At 39.5% G+C, this 24,319-nt stretch overlaps 2 protein-coding genes across 9 annotated transcripts in view; one reads left to right on the top strand and one right to left on the bottom strand.

Annotated features, from left to right (window-relative positions):
• Positions 1–6,355, top strand: part of luzp1 (leucine zipper protein 1) — a 50,108-nt gene extending 43,753 nt beyond the window's left edge. For all 6 annotated transcript variants that reach the window (XM_060880404.1, XM_060880403.1, XM_060880406.1 and 3 more), the window contains one exon: positions 1,652–6,355. The gene's annotated coding sequence lies outside the window, so the exon portion shown is untranslated. The remainder of the gene's footprint in view (positions 1–1,651) is intronic.
• Positions 6,356–8,438: 2,083 nt separating this feature from the next.
• Positions 8,439–24,269, bottom strand: kdm1a (lysine (K)-specific demethylase 1a). Of its 3 annotated transcripts, none has more exons than XM_060880398.1 (22): positions 24,209–24,269; positions 22,241–22,277; positions 19,255–19,551; positions 18,458–18,626; positions 18,088–18,221; positions 17,165–17,243; positions 16,823–16,915; positions 16,629–16,735; positions 16,324–16,405; positions 16,095–16,189; positions 15,607–15,624; positions 14,975–15,117; positions 13,932–14,022; positions 13,717–13,851; positions 13,422–13,495; positions 13,195–13,306; positions 12,983–13,115; positions 12,409–12,596; positions 11,463–11,577; positions 11,135–11,262; positions 10,523–10,669; positions 8,439–9,725 (listed from the first exon to the last, which is right to left on the bottom strand). In XM_060880398.1, the coding sequence occupies exons 2-22, from the start codon at positions 22,268–22,270 to the stop codon at positions 9,540–9,542; spliced, it is 2,556 nt and encodes an 851-aa protein (XP_060736381.1). In that variant the 5' UTR covers positions 22,271–22,277; positions 24,209–24,269; the 3' UTR covers positions 8,439–9,539. The 3 variants fall into 3 exon arrangements, with proteins under 3 accessions (XP_060736381.1, XP_060736383.1, XP_060736382.1); XM_060880400.1 differs by having other exon boundaries at positions 18,088–18,215; XM_060880399.1 differs by having other exon boundaries at positions 18,458–18,623.
• Between the last annotated feature and the right edge of the window lie 50 nt (positions 24,270–24,319).

The following is a 24,319-nucleotide window of genomic DNA, read 5'->3' as shown; positions in this document are numbered from 1 at the left end:
ATGGTGTGATACAGTGTCTTGCAAAAGTATTCATACCCACTGAACTTTTTCACATTTTGACACGTTACAACCACAAACAAAAATATATTTTATTAGGATTTTATGTGATAGACCAACACAAAGTGGCACATAATTGTGAAGTGAAAGGAAAATGATAAATGGTGTCCAGATTTTTTTTTACAAATAAATATCTGAAAAGTGTGGCATGCATTTGTATTCAGCCCCACTGAGTCAATACTTTGTAGAAGCACCTTTCGCTGCAGTTACAGCTGTAAGTTTTTTGGGGTATGTCTCTACCAAATTTTTGCCCATTCTTCTTTGCCAAATAGCTGAAGCTCAGTCAGATGGATGGCAAGCGTCTGTGAACAGTGATTTTTAAGTCTCGCCACAGATTTTCAATTGGATTTATGTCTGGACTTTGACTGGGCCATTCTAACACATGAATATGCTTTGATCTAAACCACTCCTTTGTAGCTCTGGCTGTATGTATAGGGTTAATGTCATTTTTTTAAATCTAAGATTGCCTGTATTTGGCTCCATCCATCTTCCCATCAACTCTGAAAAGCTTCCCTGTCCCTGCTGAAGGAAAGCATCCTCACAACATGATGCTGCCACCAACATGTTTCACGGTGGGGATGGTGTGTTCAGGGTGATGTGCAGTGTTAGGTTTCCGCCACACATAACATTTTGAATTTTAGTCAAAAAGTTCTATTTTGGTCTCATCTGACCAGAGCATCTTCTTCCAAATGCTTGCTGTGTCCTCCACATGGCTTGTGGCAAACTGCAAACGGGATTTCTTATGGCTTTCTTTCAACAATTGCTTTCTTCTTGCCACTCTTCCATAAAGACCAGATTTGTGGAGTGCACGACTAATTGTTGTCCTGTGGACAGATTCTTCCACCTGAGCTGTGGATCTCTGCAGCTCCTTCAGAGTTACCATGGGCCTCTTGGCTGCTTCTCTGATTAATGCTCTCCTTGCACGGCCTGTCAGTTTAGGTGGACGGCCAGGTCTCGGTAGGCTTGCAGTTGTGCCATAATCTTTCCATTTCTGGATGATGGATTGTACAGTGCTCCGTGAGATGTTCAAGGCTTGGGATATTAATTTATAACCTAACCCTGCTTTAAACTTCTCCACAACTTTATCCCTGACCTGTCTGGTGTGTTCTTTGGTCTTCATGATGCTGTTTGTTCACTAATGTTCTCTATCACACTTCTGAGGGTTTTGCAGAACAGCTGTATTTATACTGAGATTAAATTACAGGTAAGTACACACCTATTTACTAATGGGGTGACTTCTGAAGGCAGTTGGTTTCACTGGATTTTAGTTAGGGGTATCAGAGTAAAGAGGGCTGAATACAAATGCACACCACACTTTTCAGATATTTATTTGTAAAAAAAAAAATTTGGACACTATTTATAATTTTCATTCTACTTCACAATTATGTGCCACTTTATTTCGGTCTATTTTATAAAATCCCAATAAAATACATTTTTCTTTGTGGTTGTAACGTGTCAAAATGTGAAAAAGTTTAGTGGGTACATTATTGAATTCTCAGCTCGACTCGAATGCAGCTCCTAGCTTAAGTTCAATTAATTAAGATTTATAATTGCTTTTACTGTGTGACTGAATCTTGCGCCTTTTTCTGCACAGGTCCCATGTGTGATGTCGCTCTCGTGTTTAGGCTCCGCTGCATTTCAATCCTCAGACAATCTCCATGCTGCACTTGAACTCCCCTAGCTCCTTCCACACCACCTCTGGCCTCACTTGCCCTTGGCCTTTCTACAGCTGCAATGGTGTGTTGCCCGGGCCGGGACGCATGCTTGCCGAGAGGGACGGGGAAACGGAGAGACAGGGTTCAGTGCTGCTGAGATTTTACACAGATTAGGTGCATCATCTCTACTCTGGAAGTGACGTTGGACACCTGAGCTTTGGGGCTATGTGGTACAGCAAGGAGCATCCTGTATCTCATAAAATCTGTGCTTATGATTAAATATATATATATTTTTTTCTTCTCTTCCTTCCACATGATCAGGAATTTTGTCGACTTGTTGCACAAACACAGGATCATCATGCAAACGCACAGCTTTGCACATTCTCAAATATTCATCAGGAAAACGAAAAGTGTCCCTGTCCGTGCTCATATATGATCTTTTTTATCCATGCTTTTTGTCTGTATCAGCCTTCAGAGTGCCAAAGTGTCCTCCTTTCTTTTTTTTTATATAAATATTACACTTCTGTTTGTCACCATGCTGTCACTGGTTGTGAAATTGCACATCAGAAAATGGCAACCAGCAATAAACGCATGACTTTTAATTTTAATTAATTTTTGCAGACAAGCTGCTTCTCGAACAGCGCAGGATATTAGAATGGGATCATGGTCCAATCATCAGTATGTAAATAAATAAATGTGTAAGAAACTGGATACCTGGGTGGTTTGGACACTTAGAGCGGAACACACAAACACACGCACGCTTTGCACAGACAGAAACAAGGCATAAAGAGAAAGTGGAATGGTTGTTTTTATTCCCAGGACACCGAGGCTGAAACCAACTGAACCACTTTGCTCCCACGGTGCATTGCTGCAGGAATGGGACTGCGATTCGGCACTGCAGACGTAAACTAAAGCGCCGAAATCCATCCACATCTCCATGCGCTACCTGCTGACACGGGCTGCAGTGATGTCATGAGCCCTGAGCTCTGATTGGATAAGAAGGGTGTTTTGAAAATTACAGCAGCTACTGTGATTGGACTCTGAAAATGAGCACTGATCAGGTTCGTTGTCGTCGTCTTCAGCTTCAGCTTTTTTTTTTTCTTTTTTCTTTTTTTTTTTTTATATAAAAACATACCGAAATGCTGTTATGGACATGCGTCTTAAAACTGAACTCAAAAAAAAAAAAAATAATAATGATGCCAGTTGTGGGTCCACTGTCCTCTAGTCCCTAGACAAGTCAATCCAAATTTCACTGGATTCATGGGATCTGTCTTTCTGTCTGTCTGTCTAACAGTTTCTGCTCAAAGCATCTGTATCATTCAGCTTTGCCATGTTTTCTCTGTAGTCTCTCTTTAAGAGGAACCCAGTTCAAGTCATTAGCGTTAACTGATCTTGTGTGCCGTCGTGGCCAGTGTTTCCCATTCCAACACCGTCCGCTTCTGCTGTCGCGTAGATGGTCTTCGTCTAGACGTTTGAGCGCTTGTTGCACTTAGTTGAAGAAAGTTACATTTCCACTTCCAATATATTGCTAAGAGTATGCAGAAGTGTTTTGGTTTTTTTTTTTTTAGATGCTTAGATTCTATCACCCACTAAAGTTTGTACGAGAGGCGTGTGTGTGTGTGTGCGAGAGAGAGAGATTGAGAGAGAGAGAATGTGTGTTTGTCTGACACTCATTGTCACCTACAGTCTCTCTCACACAATGTAACAATGTGAGTTTGTGTGTGCGAGAGACTGTGTGTGTGTGAGAGTGTGTCTAGCAGGAGAGATCTCCAGCTTTTTAAGATAAAGTGCATTATGTTTCTCAGCTGTGCTTCTAATTCCTCCCCAAAAAAATGCTTATACCAAACCACTTTTTTTTTCTTTTTAAACCTACAACACGTATCGACATGCTCCCGAAAATTCCACACCGCCGACACCCTCAACCAGCTCCATTTCCTCTGTTGGGGATTTCAGGTTGCTGTGAATCACTGGCGCCCATCACACAACCCAGAAACACCCCCAAACCCACAACAGTGTCTCAAAGTCATTTTGTTAGCTGCGCAAATGTCATTGCAGTTAATAAACAGAGCCATGATTTATTTTTATTTTTCAGTTCTTTTCTTTTCAAAGTCAGCACTGCAGCTACTTGTGTTCTTAGAGGTGCTAAAAATAATATTTTTGGGGATAGCACTGTTTATAAAGAGAGATCAGGGCTACTTAGGCTGCATGCAAGGACTTGTCAGGATGTCGTCTTCGCTCTGGTCTTAGTTAGGAAGAGCTGGATACTAAATCCTAATGCTGTCGCTGATCATCCAGTGTTTTTACACAGAGATGAAACATGGGAAAAACAAAAACAGCTATTCATTTTATTTTTTGCACTAAAAATAATAAATTCATTTGGGGTGATTAAATTATTCAGAAATTGCATCGTTGGGAAAAATCTGGGTTTACTGCCACCACCTTGCTGTATAAAAAAAATAAAAAAAATAAATGCTACTAAAATAAATAAACTCTCCTTAAAATCACTAGATCAAGATCATCAGCCCCAAGATGAATGAAATTATGAAAAGCAACAAAAGGTGAAATTTCATAGGCAAAAAAAAATTTTTTTTTTTTTTTTTTTTCCCTGTCCATTTTTACTCATCTCTCCAATCTTCTCCATTACACTGCTCTGGAAACTGGACATTTTGTGATTATTTTTTTTTCCTCTGGCTGTCATTCAGCTGAACCTTTAAAAAGCTGGTTGTGTTGAAGCTTGCTGCCAGTAATCACATGCATTAATGTTAAGTATGTAGCTGAAGGCAGCTCATCAGTCCAGAAACTAGAGATGTTTTATTTTGCAGATTTTTATAGATTTTTTTTCTTCCTATTTTTCTATTTTATTTATGGTCTTCAGTCTGATCTAATGTGTCTCGTCTACAAAACAACGTCACGAACAAAAACTGAACAGACTGAAAAGCACGTTTTTATTTTTAAAAACCACTTCAAATTGTCACGTTTAAAGCCTGAAAACACACCGTTAATGGTGACGACGTGTTCATTATTTATCTGGATCTTTAGGAACCACACGTAATTAGAGCGTCAGATATTTTGGTTGAATTGCCCTGCTGCTCCGTCTCACTCTCACCAATGTTCACTCCAAACGTTTTATGCTTCCAGACATGATGTTTGCATGACCTTGAATTGACTCGAGGTCAAAATTCATTCATGAATGGGCCGAAGATATGAGCAATAACCAAATTCGGACAAAGTAAGCGACCGCGACTCAATTGGCGACTACGGAATCTCTGCGGTAGAGATTTTTAATAAAGAAACATATTGGGGATGTCGTGTTTAGTGTCTGTGTAATAAATAAAAAAAATTCTGCCCGTAACCACACTCATTGCACTTCATTGGTCCCTACAAACGTATTTGGTTTCTTTGAATGTACAGCCATTGTGTGTGTGTATATATTTGTACGTAGTTGTTTTTTTTTTGTTTGTTTGTTTTTTTTGTTTCCACCTAAGAATGAAGTTAACGAAAACAATTTCAGCTGTTGGAGGAGAGAAAAAAGGATGCAAAATGGCGGGGATGTAACATTTATCGTTTTGCTTTGTGCCTTTATCATTCCATGGTATGTTTTCTTCATTTAAAAAAATATATATTTATATAGTTTACATTGGGGGAAAATAAGGCCTGAGGTGCGCAGGGCAGGAATTAAAGGGTAAATTCTGAATTTTTCTTTCTTTCATGTATGTCTACCATTGTTATGTTTTTTTTTTTGATTGTTTTGTTTTTTTGTTTGTTTTTGTTTTCTAAAGGAAAAAGATCCTTATTTTGGATTCTTGTATCAGAAAATCATATTTAAAATATCTTGTAATTTTGTAAAGTTGGCCTGTTGAGTTTTTTAATTTTATTCGCTTTTCTTTTTTTTTCCCCACTTTTTTTATTGCTTGTATCTTTCCATTGTATGCTCCTGGAGAGTTACTATTTTTTATTAGTATTGTCTTAATATTTGTTTTTTTTTTCTTTTCACATTGTTTATCTATCTCTGCCGGTAATCAGTAATGCGAATCTACTATTTTTTTCCATAATTCTGCAATTCTAACATACATACATTTAACTAGTGCTTAGACATGTGTAATGCAGGTGGATTGGTTTCAGGTTTGTAACTGCTGTTCCTCACGCCGACCGACCTCCATCCTCCTAAAGTAGGAGTGTGTTCTTTATGTTGCCAAAGATAGACTGGCCTAGACAGTCCTGGGCCTTAACCCTCACTCTGTCTCTCCCTCTCACACACACACACACACACACACACACACAAAAAAAACCCATACATATATACAATCCTCATAACTAATGTGTGTGTAGCGTAATATTCATAAGTGCAGACACACACACACGGGTCCGGACAATCAATCAAGGGAGGCTTTCTTTTGTGACTTTGTTAATGCAGTATTAATCCTCATTGTCTGAGGTGTGTGAGAGCAAGAGTGTGTATACACACACACACACACACACACAGGGCAGGGCCTCTACTGTTCCTAATCTATTTTAGCATAAACTTTTCGTGCATGTTTAAGCTGAGCGCATTGTGCATGTTGCTAGAGATCTCTCCTCAGGCTGCCGGATTCGACAGCAGCTCATGTATTCCAGTTAAGTAATAAAACATGTTTGTAACATGATCTGACATCATGGTTTGTGGTTATTTATCTTCAGTTCATTTCTACAGCACTTTTAACAACTCACTTTGTTACAAAGCAGCTTTACAGGAATATAATAATTAAAAATGGAAACGGTACATTTATTTGAAATTCGTACCTAATGATCAAGCCAAAGGCGACGATGGCGAGGAAGTGCGATGTTAGGCGATACGAGCAAGAAACCTTGAGAGAAACCTGACTCGTGTTCGTGACACTTGCATAATACAGTTTAGAAATCTCTTCTTTTCACTGTACTTTTATAGTTGGATTTACTTTTCATGATGCTTGGGCCTCTCAGGTCTCACCTCAGTGCAGAGAATCCTAGGAATGCTAGGCGTGAAGTGGGAAGACACCCTAGATGGGACCCCGGTACCATACACTCTCGCTCACACACTTGAGCTGCAGTGTTACCTGCTTATGGACATGAATATCACCCAATATTGTTTGTTGCTGAAACAAATTCCAAACCTAGGGTAACATCTTTTAAAAAAATGTATTTCTTAGCTGGTGCTAATTAGCTAATTAGTACAAATAAACCTGATGTTAGCAAACAAGCTAGCTTGTCCTAAAGAGACTTTTAATACACTTTCACTAACAGCTAGAAAGTGATGATAAACGATGCAATAAGAAAGAAAAAAAAAAGACTCGCTGATTCTTATACAACCCTTGTACTATACAAAGTGACAGTGTTTTTTATTACTATTAAAAATATTGGAATACCATTTAAAAAATTAAGATTAAAAAAAGGTTTTGGTCAAATCTCAGAGGAAGATGTTTTCTAGCTTTGGAGTTTTTAAACAATTTCAATTTGGCAGAAAATACATGATCATGGGCCAACATAATTCCTGCCCCAGCAGATCTCTATTATCGCTTGTTGTAGTTTCCATTTTGACCAGTAGGTGCAATAATAACTATAAAGCTAAATGGGGGCAGTAAGCATGCTGCCTGAAGATTAGAAAAAGGGAAATCCATCCATCTGTTCTTTACACCGCTTGTCTAAAAGGGTCATGGGGAACCTGGAGCCTATTCAAGGAACCTCGGGGCACAAAGCAATATACCCTTTGGACAAGATGCTGGTCTATTGACAAGTGACAAGATGCTGGTCTACCACAAACACCCATTCACACGGTATAAGCAAATTAGAGATGCCAGTCAGACTACAATGCATGTCTGTGGACTGGAGAGGAAATCCCAGAGGCATGTGGAGAACATGCAAACTCCCCACACAACACAATTAGGGTGGGAATCGAATAACCCCTACTCTGGATTTGTATGGGAGGAGTTGAATGAATAATATTAGAAACTTTAAGCTTTCTAAAGAGTAACCTTTGTTGAACATCTGATATTATTGATGAGGTTCAACACAGCCTGCCCTCACGTACAAGCCGTCACTGTAAGCTGTGACATCAAACTTTTCTGGATATTTTTCAGGCTCATTTCAGTTAGATCCATTTTAATCCACTTTGATCCAACATTCTATTTGTGGCTGTTCTTCTTCATTAACTTTAAGTTTCTTCTCACGATTACTCATTAGAATCATGATCTACACATGTTGCTTAAAATCTTTTTTAAATCAATTGAACACTATAGAAAAATATTGAAAATTAAATCATGCTCTCCCAATAGGTGGAAGTGTGTTGAATGGACCTTCTGGTCTGAAGAGATTAGTTTGTCTGTGTTTACACTTCAAACCGTGACATCTGTTCTTAAATGTGTAAGAGCTGCATCATTTATCCACAGCCGGTAGGTGTGTATGAGGCAACGTCTAGGTATGTAATGTGTGTGTGTTAGCGTGAGAGTCTGATGTGCTGACAAACCTATGTTTGTCTGTGTACCTGCATCTGCACGTGATGTACACACCTTTCAAACACACTGCTTTAATTAGGGCACCTCCCAGAAACCTTGTAAAGAGAGCAGGTGTTTGAAGTGTTTAAAACTCTGTGTATGTGTGTGTGTGAAATCACAAGTAGCATGGCCTACCATGCATAAGAAACAGAGAAAAACTATAAGGCCACAGATATACATTACTAAACACTTCACACAAGACAAAAATCAATGACTCATCCTTTCTTTTCTTCATTTAATACCAAATTCTGGCAAAATATAAAACCTAGACTGTAATGACAAATACATAAAATAAAGGAAACCAAAAACATGTTCAATCCAGCTGCTTCAATTTCTTGAAAATCATTAACAACGTTCCATATTTCAACAAAAATTTAAAATAAGAATATGCTTCAAACCATTTTTTTCCTCCATTCTCAACTAAAGGGTCGACCAAGATGATGAACGACAGCAGAAGCTGTGAAGCTTTCACATGAATTTGTCAGTGCAAAGACTTTTAGACTCTGGATCCAGTCTGTATGCGTGTTTCTGAGCAGATTCTTCCTCCATACATGACATACTCTGTTTTAATGCTCTGTCAAACTGTGCTGATGAAGTGAACCACATTTTGTCTAACTGGATATAATGTTGGTTTAGAGAAACATCTGTGAAGAAAGCCAGTCTACAAAGTTCACACAGATCTACTGTGACAACAAGCTTCAGGAATCCCATCAATTACGAGTGGACGTCTTTACAAAACATTGTTAGAGCTGGTTTTAGTTTGTGGTGTAATCCAGACCATAAGAAAGTGTGCATGTATTCGGTGGAAGTTAGTGTGTGTATTGGCCTGAGTGTGCACCGTGAAGTCCACTGACTGACTATTTGTGTTTTGTGTGCTTTCCAGTCTGTACTTTGTCAAAGAACGAGCTGTAAAGCACACAAACAAGGTAACAATTATTCCTGAAAATTGTGGTAAATTCCAGGAAATTCTCAGGGGCTACTCCTCCTCCGATGACTCTTTTTCAATGCTGATCATCAGGAAGAGGTAGAGCTTCCTTTCAACTCCTGCTTCCTTATGGAAGCCAGTAATCAGTGAACACACGCACACTTTCTAAAGGTTCAATACATTAAACAGACTTCATAATCTGCTCAATTACATTTGCTGCTCATAAAGTCTCTTGATCTTACTGGATGTGTATTCAAAAACTCAGCTAGTGTAAGGTGGTTCTTTTCTGGGCTATAGGCATGTGGGGGTGTGTGTGCGAGAGCTGTAAACCGTCCAAGACGATGCATACATGTGAGCTCCTACATGCTAGACTTGTGTGTGGATGGTAGTATGTGTCTACACACTGGGAGAGGGCTGGGGGTTGGCAGCAGGTGCGTTTTGCCGTGGCACTGTGTACATGGCTCCAAGAAATTGATCAGCAATGCGTCCTGCCTCCCTGAGCCCACTCAGCAGGGCCCCGTGTACCGTCGCCGGATAGTTCCGGATCGTGTGCTCCCCGGCAAAGAAGAGTCGAGGAACGGGCTGCAAAGCACACAAACACAAATGAACACACAGACACACATGCATATACACTACCTTATATAGCCAATACAGCTGCACAGACTACAGCCTGGTGCCTGGTTACCTCATTCACGTGGATTCTGACAACTCACAACCTAAGAATGATAATACTGAGAAGTGCTATTGAGGTAAAGGCCTGCAAGTAGTCTTTACTTGTCCATGTTTAGTTTCATAACATTCCCAGCATAAAACGACCCCAAAACATACCAATTACGTACCCCTTGCAGTCATAGCATTAGCATGCACTAAAATATGATCCTAGAATTTTTTTAACCAAATTGTTAAGGTACTGGAAAAACAATCTGACTTCCAAAAAAAAAGCACAGTTACATGTTAGTTTTGCTTATGTAGAACTACAAATTCATTTCTTTCTAACACCAGCCCCCATAATATCTGTTTTCTGGTTGCTTTAGCATGTAATGCTACAATTTATGATTCAATTAGTTAGTAAGTTATTGACACACTATACTGATGTTCTATACTGTTTTCTTGGCACTGGAATTAAGATGAACTTTACAGAGATCTTTATAAAAGCCGACGTATTTGAGCTAGGCCAGGCTCTGTTTGAAAGCACATCCAAATACAGTGTAGTTAAACAAGTAACCATTCAATACACTACAATTCAAACAGATTCAGTTCAGCAGCAATCTGATTCATGTTGGCATGCATCCTATTTCTGAGTGTAACAAAGCTGCTTTCATGAAAGCTTTATAGAAGAGTTCTCTGAGAACAGAGCACTGTGTGTGAGCTTTTCTCACCTGTGAGGCCCCAGGTATGGCAGGTCCGGGCGTGATTGGTTGGGCCATGAGGTCATAGTCATTTCCAGAGGAACCAGCTGCCACGTAAGAGTATGAGCCACGAGCCCAAGGGTCTGCACGCCATCGCGTCACCACTGTCTCCTTTGGCTACCATGACAACACAAACCCTCACATGAATTAGATTAGTGTTATTGTTGGAATAAGGCCAAAGTACGCCGTGTGTGTGTAAACGGTACAGCTGACTAGTTTACTACCCTGAGCCCATTATTGTGGGTGGACATTTCCTCTCTTTTATGCCATGAGATCAGGCTTGAGTGTTACGACTACAGTTAAGCCTGCAATCAAAAGAGCTTCTCTGAAGGTAAATACACACTCGATACTTACACTTACATTACATAATACAAATCAACGATAAATCTATGTAAATATTCTTCTTCTTCTACAAATGACGCTATATATATATATATATATATATATATATATATATATATATATATATATATATATATATATATATATATATATTACACACACACACACACACACACAGTATGTTTAGAATAATTTGTCATTTTAAAGTAGAGTTATGTCACTGGAGGGGTGTTTGCTCACCTGAGGAACTGCACTGCTACCAAAGATTCCCTTTAGGATTGCTAGGCAACGGCCCACAATGACATCATCGCTGATGTTCTCCATAATGCCAGCAGCCTCTCCGGCCATCAACGCCAGCAGAATGGGGGCTAACAAGGACAAACATAGCAAAGCATCAGTCAGGATACAGAATCAGAGCAGCCTCTAGCAATTGTGTGGAAGCCTAACACTGTACTTATACACAGGTTGAGGCAGAACCAAGCATCATAAAGTTGTTAAATATCACTTTCACTTATTTAAACTGGTTGATAATGCGAATCTACCGATAGCTAGTTTATTGAACACGGACCTTTGTAGAGGTTCCAGAAAAGGAAGAGCTCTCCACGGCTGGCTGTGGTGCTTCCTACATGACCGAACAAGTTCACGCTTGGGTCCCAGAACACACGGTCAAAACACAGCACTACCTAAAGAGAGGAAATACACCATACGTTAGTCAAGTGAATCTGAAATGTACATCAGATTGCTATATCAGAAAATTAATCCCTAACAACGAATATTCCAAAACCTACTGACCCCTAAACCAAAATAAACCAAACCACTATTAGCCAGAGAACAAGAGGACTTTTACCTCCTGGGCCCCCTTTATGTGGTGGTACCCCCATGACCACAGCACAGACAACTGGCAGTACAGATAACTGGTTATAGTGTAATACAGAACAAGCACACTACACCCTCTGCTGGTCTGAAGAGGAAACACAGCAGCAGGATAACGTTGCATAATACTGCAGCATTTCTGTGCTGTTGAGAGAGAGATTCACTGCAGTGTGTGATGGTACGGCCACACGTTGCAGTCACACAGGAGGGGGGTTGAAACCAAAATACACTCGTTCTGGTTCGGGAGGAAACCAAGGTAACCTTGTTCCAAGGACACTAAACACTTTTGTGTGTTGTGTTGAAAAATGCTACAGTGAAGCTCAACAAAACTGACTTCCAAGCAGCACAAACATTTAAATTTTGGTATTTTAGAGAAGGTCTAACATTTGGAAGGTGGAAAAGTTTGTTTTATAGTGCTTTATTGAACTCCATGGGAACAGTCTTTATTCTGAATGAACACGTCATTATTCATTACATTCACTGTTATACACCTGTTCAAAGCATATCATACAGATTCACATTTAAATTAAGATTGAAGAAAAACTCTGATCTCAGTGACTTTGGTCACAGCATGGTTATTGTAAAAAAATAATCAATCAATTAATGAAATGAATCTCCCAAGTCCCCAAACCCATACACACCTTGTTGAGGTTGCCGAAGCCCATCCTCTGAAGAGCAGAGGTCTTCCACTCAGGGAGAGGAGGCACAAACTGTACTGCAGGTGGCTGCTGCTTCATCACTCCCAGAGGAAGAGTACACAGCACTGCATCACATTTATAGATAAATGTCTGTGTGGTGGAGCGTGTGTTCACGGCTATCACCTCACAGCCTGGAAAAGAGAGGGTGAAAAAGAAGCACAAATGCTTTGTCTATCGGAGCATAAAAATGGAGTAAGCACAAGAAGCCTGAAAACCAACATCTACGTCGACTAACACATCCTCAAGGAAACGTTCTTAAGCACACACGTGCATGCTTTGAAATTATTCAAAATCTTTGGGTGGAAACTAATCGGCTGTGAATGCAAAATAATTGAAAGATGAGACGTGAGCCGAGATGTGCTGATTTAATTAGTTAATTTATTACTCGGGTCAACTTTGTGAAAGTATATGAAGTGGAATTCTATGAAAACAGCTACATGTGGAAAATATCAGTGCAAAGAGCAAATTAACTGTAAAACGTCTCGGCAGATTTTAATCGTGTGGTGTAGGGACTCACCCGAAGAGGTGTAGCGCACTTGCCGCACCGCAGTGTTCAGTTTGATGTCCAATCCCTCGGCCAGTGCCACTGGAACACACGAGTATCCGTTCCTGACGGTCAGGTGACTCCCTGTGAACTCAAAATCGTCGTCCTGTACACACACAAATACAAAGGTTAATAAAAAAAGGAATGAAAAGGGAAAACAGAACCAAACATATAAACACACTTACCTGATCCCAGTGTTTGAGAGAGAGGGTAGACAGAGGTGTGGCATTGGCAAACTCCAGGTTTGCAAAGTGCCAGTCCAGAATCTGTCGGTCTCTTGATGACAGATACACATCACTAAGAGATAGACAATAAGAACGATTACATATATGAACATCACAGGCTACACTGGTTAACATATAATGGGAGGTTGGCATGTGGAAGGGTGAATCAATGTATGAAATGTGTGTACCTGGGAGGATTGGCCTCTAGCTCTTGCAGCCTCTCTTCAAGTTTTGCCTGCTGCTCAGCTAGTAAGTCATATTCCTACATCCAAACACACATTATGGGGATATTTATTACAGGCATTCATTCAAGATACAATTCTTAGCTATCGTTATTAGCTAATATTAGATATTAGCTATGCAGCAGGCATCTGCAGTGGATATTATTAAGCTATACATACATTTAGTTATAAGTTATAAAATATGAAGACCGCAGCTCTACATTATGATTAGTGCGATGCTGTGCATGTGTGCAAGCGAGACCTTGCAGAGGGCAGTAAGATCACGATGTTTGCTCTTGACCAGGAACTCAGCTGTGATGTCCCTGGGAGGTTTCACCTCACTCGCCTCCTTATACTGTTGATGCAGCTCCTTCACTTTCTCCTTAGTGGACACCATCTAACAAATATTCATAAATAATTAAAAATGTAACTGTGTGTGTGTGTGTGTGTGTATCAGTGCAGCCAGCTTTACTTTACCTTATTAAGCAGCTCTTTGAGCTCCTCCTGCGTCTTTACAATCTTCTTCCAGTGCTCGATCTGCTCGTCCTTCACGTGTTTCTCCTGCAGCCTAGACATACACACAGCTTTGCGATTAATGTAACATACATCATGGTATGATAAGATATATACGGAGGCTGTTGCTCATGTGAGCAGAAATTCCGTGTGGGTAGACAGTAGGCGTAGTGTTTTTACATGGACGGAAATCACTTTCAGGCTAAAAACCTGGGAAGTTATTGGCATACCTTTGCCACTGATGAGCAGGCTGTGAGGCAGCCTTCACCTCCATCATATACATACTAAGTGTTTGATACTCGGATCAATGGAATTGGTGACACCTGGGTAGGTATGAACATTTTATCTGCTTATGCTGCATACATGAGCCTGCTGCTGATATGTGAAATGTAAAAAGCCTAAGTGTAGCTTAGAATCAGTTCTAAGACAACAACGTTCTTCACAGCAACGTAGTTTGTCTCTCTTTAAAGGTATGAGGAGTCAGATATAGAGGGGGGAAAAAACACTCATTACAGTCTTACTTTAGCTACCAGTTGTCATCCTCTTGTTTTACACAGTAGTTACTATATTATCCACTAGAAAAGCTCTCTTGGTATTATTTGGAGCCATTTCTTCTGGGAAATAAACAAACCCATGTACAGCACACAACAAACAGCTACACGTATATTGATAATATATTGAAAACTTAACACACAATATATATATATATATATATATATAATCAATCAATGGCGCTACAAAATCTATGAAACCAATGAAACTGCTTTGCACCATGTTTGCTGTCATAAAATTACGGCACAACGTTAAGTGTCAACAACCTCCATTGAGTGTTCAAATGAATAAGCCAAACACTGATCATACTTGAAGAAACCTTAAAAAATGACTAAAGCACAGAATATTAATGAGAAGTTGTGCCATGATTATCAATTTATCTAGATTCCTTTTTTACGACAATAGTTGATATACAAGCCAAATCCAAACTTGCAAATTAGAATCATGACACTCACTGTATAACCACTTCCAAGGCTTGGCCAAGAGACACAGGTTTGTTATTGAGGAAGTTGAAGTCAAGTTGGTGACTGAGGTAAGACGTGGCCTCCAGTAGCCTGTTAAACTCTTGCTCCACCATCTCATCTTTCTCCTTGGGGACCTACACACCCAACCCAGAAGTAATAAGCAACACAGGCAAGAAAAGATCAGAAAACAACTTTGTCCAACTTAATCAATGGTTGCGATATCTATAATAAATACATGAATAAATAAATAATTAAAAGCCTCTAAAACAAAGAACAGGTATAAATTCCCAGAACACTGACTGCATTAAATCCTGTGCAAAATGCTCTATAGTATTATCATCATATATATATTTTTTAGCAATCTTTATACAAAGCCTGGAGACATGTTCACAACTACAAGTAACAGAATATGAGACAACTAGTCTGAGTGACTGGAAATTAAACTGGAATACTTAATAATAATAAAAATAATCATAAAATAATAATAATAATAATAATAATAATAATAATAATAATAAGCCTCTGTTATGGGACATTAACTAATACTCTCTGGTAAAAACCAGTGCATGATGATTTTTTTTTTACACTTTCAGGCTACAATAAGCAGTGAATAAAATACTTACGCTTGTGCATCGCTCTCCCTGTTAGAAAGAGAAAGAGAGAGAGAGAAAACCAATCAACAGAGAACACAGAGGGAAAAAAAACGCCAAATAACAAGAATATGTTGTTGACTGTTGCTTCCCTTAGTATATAAGAGGTGTCTCTGCCTACTCACAGGGTTAATGATAGTGTGTGTGAGATAACTCTAGTGTCAACATGCCTGATTGAGCTCCAGGTAGTGTTTATGGGTATATGAGCTCAATCGGGGTATCATTGAGTCACGCTCTTCCAGACTTTATTGGCGGAATTCTATTTTAACACTATACATTTCCTGTTCAAGGCAGTTCTGGATTCTCAGAGATAAACACATCTGGTTCGGCTCTTAGAGCAGCTCGAGGTGAATTGGTTGTGTTGCAGCGTGGAAAATATAAACATTTAAATATATTGCGCAAAGCATGTCATTAGATGGAACTGAGTTTTTAAACATAGCTCATTGTGTGTGTTTACTTACAGCTTGTCCGTTTGCCTCATAGAGTGGGCACTTCTGTTTAATCTTGGCCAACTCCATGTTCACTTGCTTACTGATAACAGCCATTGGGTTTCCACCTGAGAGAAAGCAGAAGTAAGGAGAGGGATAAAAAAAACATTACAACAGAAGAGTATGCATTACACGAATCTGGACTGAATTTCTAACAGTCCTTCATTTAAATGTATTTCCTCACTAAGGTGCAAAGTCTCACCTAGGCCTGTTACCACCATTGCTCCCAGGTCAGCTACGTAATTGCCTTTACGAAAGGTGGCCACTCTTCCTCCAACACGATCCTGTCAATGAGCAGCAGTAAAAAAGTGATTTTTTATTTTTTTTTTAATTAGCTTGTTATACAAAAGTAAAGATGGTTTAAACTAATCAAGTATAATTCTGGGCAACCAAAACACGCAAAAATGGGCTAAATTATGAATTTATGATTTCCCTGCCAGTGGAATTAAAAAAATATTAGCTTTAAAAGTGTATAACATGCAAGTAACATGCAAGTGTTTTTCTCACCCTGGCTTCCAGCACGGTGACGTCCATGCCAAAGCTCTGCAGCTGCCTCGCAGCCGCCAGACCAGACACTCCTCCACCAATCACTATGACCTTCCCTGTCTTCTTACCTGCATACACAGGCCATGTCACATTTGATACCGTTTCACCAATCGCCTTCGGTTATTCACCGCCTAGTCTAAAGAACATCTGCTTACTTGGTAGAGGTTTGACTCGCTTGTAGATGCCAAAGTTAATGAGGCCATGCCTCTCCAGATAGCTGTGGATTCTGTGGACCAGCACAGCATCACCTGTGAGACAGATGAGCACACATTTCAGACACAATGCCACAATGAGGACTTGTTTGCTGTGACTTGTCACTCTGTACATATAAAATGAATGAACCCAAAATGCTTATGCAGAAGTACTTCAAATTGCATATAAATTACATGTCCTTTTTAAGTAGAAAATGTGACCCTCATGCTACTAACCTGCTCATGAAAACTTGTGAGATGAAGCAGTTAGCTAAAGTCAAATGAATGAATGTGAGACAAGCTTACTGTTGTAAGGTGCCTCCAGCTGTTGTACAGTAGACTCGAACGTGAGCTGGATCTTGGGGTTATCCAACCAGAGCTGGAGCTGAAAAGACAGATGAGTGAAAAATAAAATACTTAAACTGCTGCTGAGCATTTAAGAAAATCATTAGTTAGAAAAGCAAACCCGGGACTGGGAAGAGAGAAGCTGTTCACAAAACAAACCACAGTGCAAACACTACACAAATAGGGGACTTATAAAGAAGAGGTTAAAAGAAAACATTATTGTAGTAATTAGCCATAGGAGATCTAGTTTGATATTTGCCTGTAAACATAGAAAAAGGTTCTCTGTCTCATGGAACAAAAAGTAATTTGGGCATGAACTCAACCCATCTATCACCCTGAGAACACAGTCAATACAGTGAAGCATGGTTGGTGGTAGCATTGTATTATGGAGACAGGTTTCATCAACAGGGACTTGATGGATACAGAAGAGACTAGAGAAATATCCAAGGAGAGTTGCAGCCAAATGTGATTCTACATGTACTGACTGAAGGGCTGAATAATGATGAATACTTAATTGCATTACTATGAAGTGTCTTTTTTTTCTGTTTAATTGCTTTATATTTGTATACTATGGTAGTGATGTACTTGCTATTTAAGTGCACATTATTAGCTTAGTTAGAAAAAAGCCCAAAACAGGGCAGGGGTGGAGAGTCGACACACTTTCAGACAAACTAATTGTGTTAACCAGCCTGTCATCATTACAATTTTATATCTATAGGTACGTCTAATTCCTGATTTAGTCCAATTGCTGTTAAGCACTAAAGTGAGAAATATAGGCATAAGGTGACTGAGGGTACTGCACCATACAATTTCCCCCAGCTGATATAATGCTCTAATCGAGAATGGTGCATTATCTAAAAACCCTGACTGAACGTAGGCCTTACCGTACGGTTCCTGATGTACAGGAAGACCTTCTGCGTCTGCTGTGGACCACTAATGATGTCAGGGAAACACGCTGCTTCTTGTGAGGTCATTCGATCGTGTGGGAGGCGACTCTGAAAAGCTGCACCCTCTAAACCTGACAACAATGCGAAAGAAAAAAAGGAAAAAAAAGCCCCAGAAAATGAGCTACATTGTCGCCGTGGTAGAGAAAACTCAAAAACTTCCCGATCAGTGGTCCAACTTCTTAACCACTAAAAAAAAAATTAAAAACACACAATTCTGCTAAATTACAGTTCTGATCAACTTTTTAATGAACATAAAACAGGAAAACCCGGCAAATAAAAGCGAGCGGTGTGGTGAAGCTCTTCTCACCCGAGGGTTCCTCTGGCTCACTGTCGTTTTCCTCCTCCACAGGTGGAGCAGGTGGAGGGACCACCTGCTTTCGCTCTTTCTCCGCTTTAGCATTCCTCTCCTCCTCTGAGTAGTATTCATCCTCCGAGAGGTTCGCCAGGCTCTCGTCCATCTCCCTGTACTCCACCTGCAGCATGGGCCACATGCACAATCTTCCTTACAACCAGCTCACACACACGGAATACACGGATGACACACAATATTTATCTCTATTTAAAAAGTGCTACTCAGGCATGAGCTGATATCTAAACTGTAACACAATTAACGGTTTCAAATGCTTTTACCTTCGTTAACCTAAAAGGGATATCAGAAGCGTTATTAAGCACCGTGACTTCTCACTCGGGCGACATTTGGTTACTTACAATCCTCCTTCCCGGTGATTTTTAGTCAGAAAATTTTGTAATATTTGGCATTCTCCACAATATAACTGAGCTTGGAGACACTACAGGCTTTGTAGTACACCAGACTCTGAAGAAGAGGGGGAAAAAAAAAATACCACCAACATCAACTAATCAATCAGAGTAAGGAGATGTCTCAGAAATTCCCTCCTCATGCATTCGCTTTCATGTATTCTCATTAACTGGATATTTTAAGGGTGTTTATACGGATTTGGAATCCGTTTAGATTTTTCTCAAGTTCGACAAAATCATTTGACTATATGGTCCTTAGAACTTTAATCCAAACAACAATGCATTAAAGTTGTATTGAGTGTGACAAAACATGTCTCAGCCTTAATGCAGAAAAATTTAGGTGTTCACTTTGGCTCTCTTGCGACGGCTGGTCCTGCGCCCTTCTGCAGAGTCCTGATCTGCCCCTCCCGAGCTGGGTAGGTGAGGCAGAGGTGCTCCACTCGCCTCTCCGCTCGGGGATGCCCTTTCTTTTTTTTTCACATCTGCCGAAGAAGCGGCAGAAATGGTCGCAGCTCCCGACTGGGACCCGGCCGAGGTCTCCAGGGCCCGATCAGCCCCATTCCCTCCTGAGGAAGAGGAGGAAGATGAGGAGGAAGAGCCTGTGTCTTTCTTTGACAGCATGATGGAGGACGACAGAGGCCTCTCCTGAAACAGGAACAAAGATGGAAATGGAATTTAAAAAATAATAGGAGGAAAACAGAGCAAGTTGAGATGAATAGAGGTGGAGTTTGTGAGAGATGCTAGATGACGGATCTGACACGGGATGAACGGATGAATGCGTGTGTGTTCAGATGCAGGTCACTCAAAACACACACACACACACGGATAAAATACACAGCATGAGGAATTCACAGGGAAGTGATCTCTTCAAAAGAAACCGTATAGTTAGGAATAAGGTTTAACCCGGAATCCGTGTTGAACCCGTGCCCAACACCAACACAGATTCCGGACACCAACCTCATCATGTATCATCATGTATTTTCCAGCCAGACACAGGAAAAGTTTCTTTTCCCAGACAATCACCCCGATTAACAACTCACCATAATTATATTCTATAATATATATATAGTCAGTTATATATTATATAACTGACCCGCCATATATTCTGTATTCATATTTAATACTCATTCTGAATATATTGTATCACATCGTCTACATTGTCGTGTATAGTCTGTATTATGTTGTCTTGTATAGTATAATGTTATTTATGTCTGTACTTTTGAGAGACACAAACAGATGAAACCAAATTCCTTGTGGGGGTCAAAACACTTGGCCAATAAACCTGATTCTGATATGATTGATTCTGATGGCTCTGATGTGGACACTCACAGCTGGCGGTAATGTAATGAAACAAAATACAGAGCAATCTCACACACTCCACCTGGGGCTTTGGTCATGCTAATAAACTATAATAAAGCTCTGAGAGGGTATAGACAGACGGATGGATAAATCATACATTATACGTCTATTAGCTCGCCCACCAGACAAGTAAGAGCCCTAATTGTGTTGCCTGGTCTTGTGTTGTTTGTTGCTTAGAAACAGACAGGAAAAAGCATACGTTAATATACTGTAATAACGTACGGTATAATAGTCAGAAGGTTAGACAAACTAAAGCCAGATTTGAACTGGATTATCAGCAGGATGTCTTTAATACATTTTAGATAGATAGACAGATATAGATAGACATAGATAGATTATATATATCTATGAGATGAGAGAGAGAGAGAGAGAGAGAGAGAGAGAGAGAGAGAGAGAGAGAGAGAGAGAGAGAGAGAGAGAGAGAGAGAGAGAGAGAGAGAGAGAGAGAGAGAGAGAGAGAGAGAGAAGGAAATGGAGCGAGTATTTAGACGGTTGTCTGACATTCGAACCTGGATTTCTAAACGTTAAAACCCGTTCGAAAAATGAATAAGTAAATGATTAGCAGTATGAATGGAAACATAAAATCAATATAAAATCAATTACTGCATCCATCCATTCATCAGCATTTAACATCCCCTATGAAAACTTTGAAACCAATGCTCGATACCTGTAGCTGCCATTATTATTAGTTCTTCTTAATAATAATATTTTCTGACTTCTCCTGAAAATCTTTTCCCAGGTAATTTGTTTAGTTGTTGAGGTTTTGTATGTATATTGACTGTATTTTGTCTTGCAATCTGGAAATTTCATAAATGGGGAGATTCGATCATCTGCACGCTATGAGACGGTGTACAAACACGGCATGTAGCAGCAAAGAGCTTTTTTTTCAATGCGAGGAGATATCTGAATAGGAAAAAACAGAAACATGCATCAGAATGACGCTATAATTATCAGTGAAGTTTGGGGAAAAAATAATTTTTTGGCCTGAAGATTTCTCAGAGGAGGACTGGGAATGACAGACAACCACGTAGCCGAAGTGGATGGAAATAAAATCACAGTGTAGCACCTGTAAAATAGAAAACTGTCCCTGCAAATTTAATCCTCTCTGGATAGGGCTTAGGAGTAATGAATGCATATGTGACTATCATCATCATCATCATCATCGTTTCACCATCAGCCATATCGCCTGTCAGGTCGTGCGTGTAGTGCGGCCAGTTGCAGGTTTCAGGAGCTATAGTTATATACAGTAACTCTATTGCAATCACTCTTCATTTTCTATAGTTCTATGTGGAACCTTTACTGATTTGTCCAGGTATACCAGGATATTTCTGATGGGACTGATGAGAAACAACGTGTGTGTGGATGCTACGACTGAGCCATTTTCTGGAAGAAAAAAAAAAGAATTTCTCCATTCAGATGAAATCTCTATTTTTTGTGCAGTCACGTGACATTGCCTAACAGTCACCGGGCTAATTGTTTAAAAAATACAGCAGGTTTAGAAAATCTGGAGCAGAAAAAAGGTAAGAATTACTGGCATCCCTAGAAGGCACATTGGATCAATTTAGAAAACAACATGTGACAATAAGATGCATGAAAGATGAAAAAGAGAATGGGATGGAAAGTGGGAAAAGGAGCAGGAAGAGGAACATTGAAATTCTCTTTATGTCTATTTGATCAATGATTAACTGGGGTAGTACTACATAGCATATAGAACATCTCATGGTAGGAGGACAGAAATGAGAGCTTAGTACTGCCCTGCGTCCAATAACTCGGCGGGGCCTTGCCCCATGCCAAACAAAAAAATAAAATAAAAAATTAATAAAACGTCCTCAACATGCCCCTGATATGACAGAACAAACAAATGAATAAATAATTCAAAAACGATAAGATGATGATGATGCTGTTTGAATGTGATGTTTGTAACGATGAAAAATTCACAACAAATGCACATTACAGTAACCTTGTTTTGTTTTACCCATTTCTCGGTGCACCGGGAAATATCCATTCAATCACTGGGGAATAAAGGCAGAATAAGAAATAGGTGAGAAACCAGGAAAGAGAGCAACCTCGCGAGTGTGTTGTGGATATTGTGTCAGAATTGTAGCTGGTCAAAATGATCAGTTATTTTAAAAAAAGGTTTTAAATGTAAGAAATTTAGACATCCATGATATTTATCAAGTTCATAACAGTTTGAAAGACACTTTATAAAAAGGTTAGTGGTGAATATTTTAGACATTTTCATTAAAACGTATAAAATGCAACAGATGAGGACTATGTGAGACCAAGACACAATCCTTAAACATGACTTCTTGTAGTATCCATACAAACTGCTATATATTTGTTTAATATAGTTTGACCACAGCACTGTTAAATTCTCAATTTTTAATGAGCAGAAGGCGTCGATTAATCGCCTATTTGTCTACAGCAGCTCTGTCGGTTGATGTAAGCTACTTGAAATGACTTGGGATTCATGATTTGATGAAACGTATTAACATTTGAAAACACAGTGAGGTCGCAGTGACGCCGTGTTACATATTCAACAGCCCGTCGCTTTCATACACCCTCATTGATTTTACACAAACCTGCTGGTAGTATAGATAACTGGCTGAACATGATAAAACAGCAAAAAGATTAACAAGGGACCGAAGACGATATCGTAAAAAATCAAGGTGCTTTGTTTGTGTGTTTTTTTAAAAACACACTTCTGAAAAGTCACCTGTGACCTTAAACAAATTTCATCTATATTACAAATAAAACTAAAACGGCAGCTGAGTGATTGTTGGAAAAATGGCAAATCGTGTTCGCTGCTAATGTTCTCCTGAGTGGGTGGGTGGGCGGAACATATAAGTTCTAAAATGCATTTAATTGGACGAAAACAAGATTAGTACAAGATAAGCTATGAAACAAGCAAAATTACAAATCAAAACGAAATTTATTATAATATATTATACTGATGTCCTTAACACAGTGCGCAGTGGTGGCTCAAGTGGTTAAAGCTCTGGGTTGTTGATCAGAGGATCAGGGTTCAAGCCCCAGCACCCCCCAAGCTGCCACTGTTGGGCCCTTGGGCAAGGCCCTTAACCATGCCCTTAAGCACTGTGTCATAGCTGCCCCTGCACTCTGGCCCCAACCTCCTCAGTTGGGATATGTGAAGAAAAGAATTCCACTGTGCTGTAATGTACATGTGGTGGTAATAAAGGCGTCTATATTCTATTCTATTCTATTCTAAAGGAAAAGGTACAACAAGCTGTGAAACGTCACTTATTATTACTTTTAACATAAACAACTGTTACTATCTTTGTCTAGACTCTTTGTGTTCAAAACAAATCGCAAACTTCATTCATTTATAAATTTATTTGATTTACTGAAATAAAAAGCTCCCCCATGCCAAAGGTTGTGACCAGTAAATAAATAAACCTTCATTTCAAACTATAGAGGGCAAAGTTAAGACGACAATTTAACAGTTTAGCGATTATAACACGTCTTGTCAAGTTAGTGCTTAAACCATCTAACATGAATAAAACTGTAATACAATACAATACAATACAAAACAATACAATGAGCACACTAGCCTGCGATATTTTTTTTCCCCACTCGTATTCCAATTCCCTCTTTCTCCTTCATGATTGGTTAGTCGTATTCCGGATCCTGTATCTGGATTGGCTAATAAAGCAAGCGGACAGGCGAACTACCAATCAAGCGGACAGTAGGATGGGACTTCTACAGAAAGCGGGTAGGAAAAAAAATACAATCGAAAAGCGTTAGCTAGTTAGCTAGCTTAGCTATATAGCACCGCAAGCAGTCGCAATAAAGCATCAAAGGTAGCACTCTAGCAACCACTAATCCACTATTAAAACACAGCACTTAATACTCGAACATGGAAAGTCACTTGAACCTATTTTCAAATATCAGAAGCACTTAACTAAACCATATTTTTATTTACCTCTCGTGAGCTACCGTCCGGCACAAAGGAAGCAGTTGTGTGACTGCAGCTATGAAAAGAACCAACCACATAATCCAGTTGAGTTCGAAATGGGCGGGGCGAAGGATTCTC

This window comes from Tachysurus vachellii, chromosome 10, assembly GCF_030014155.1.
Source record: "Tachysurus vachellii isolate PV-2020 chromosome 10, HZAU_Pvac_v1, whole genome shotgun sequence".
Lineage (NCBI taxonomy): Eukaryota > Metazoa > Chordata > Actinopteri > Siluriformes > Bagridae > Tachysurus > Tachysurus vachellii.
This window is presented reverse-complemented; position numbering and strand designations above follow the sequence as displayed.

Bases quoted from the DNA above. Each gene is read 5' to 3' on its own strand.
- kdm1a (XM_060880398.1), bottom strand. From the start codon at position 22,270: ATGGATATTTCCCGGTGCACCGAGAAATGG. The intron at 18,222-18,457 runs GTGAGAAGAGCT...CATTGTTGTCAG, and splicing joins TGAGCCAGAGGAACCCTCGG to GTTTAGAGGGTGCAGCTTTT. The intron at 16,916-17,164 runs GTAAGCTTGTCT...TCTGTCTCACAG, and splicing joins GCTGGAGGCACCTTACAACA to GTGATGCTGTGCTGGTCCAC.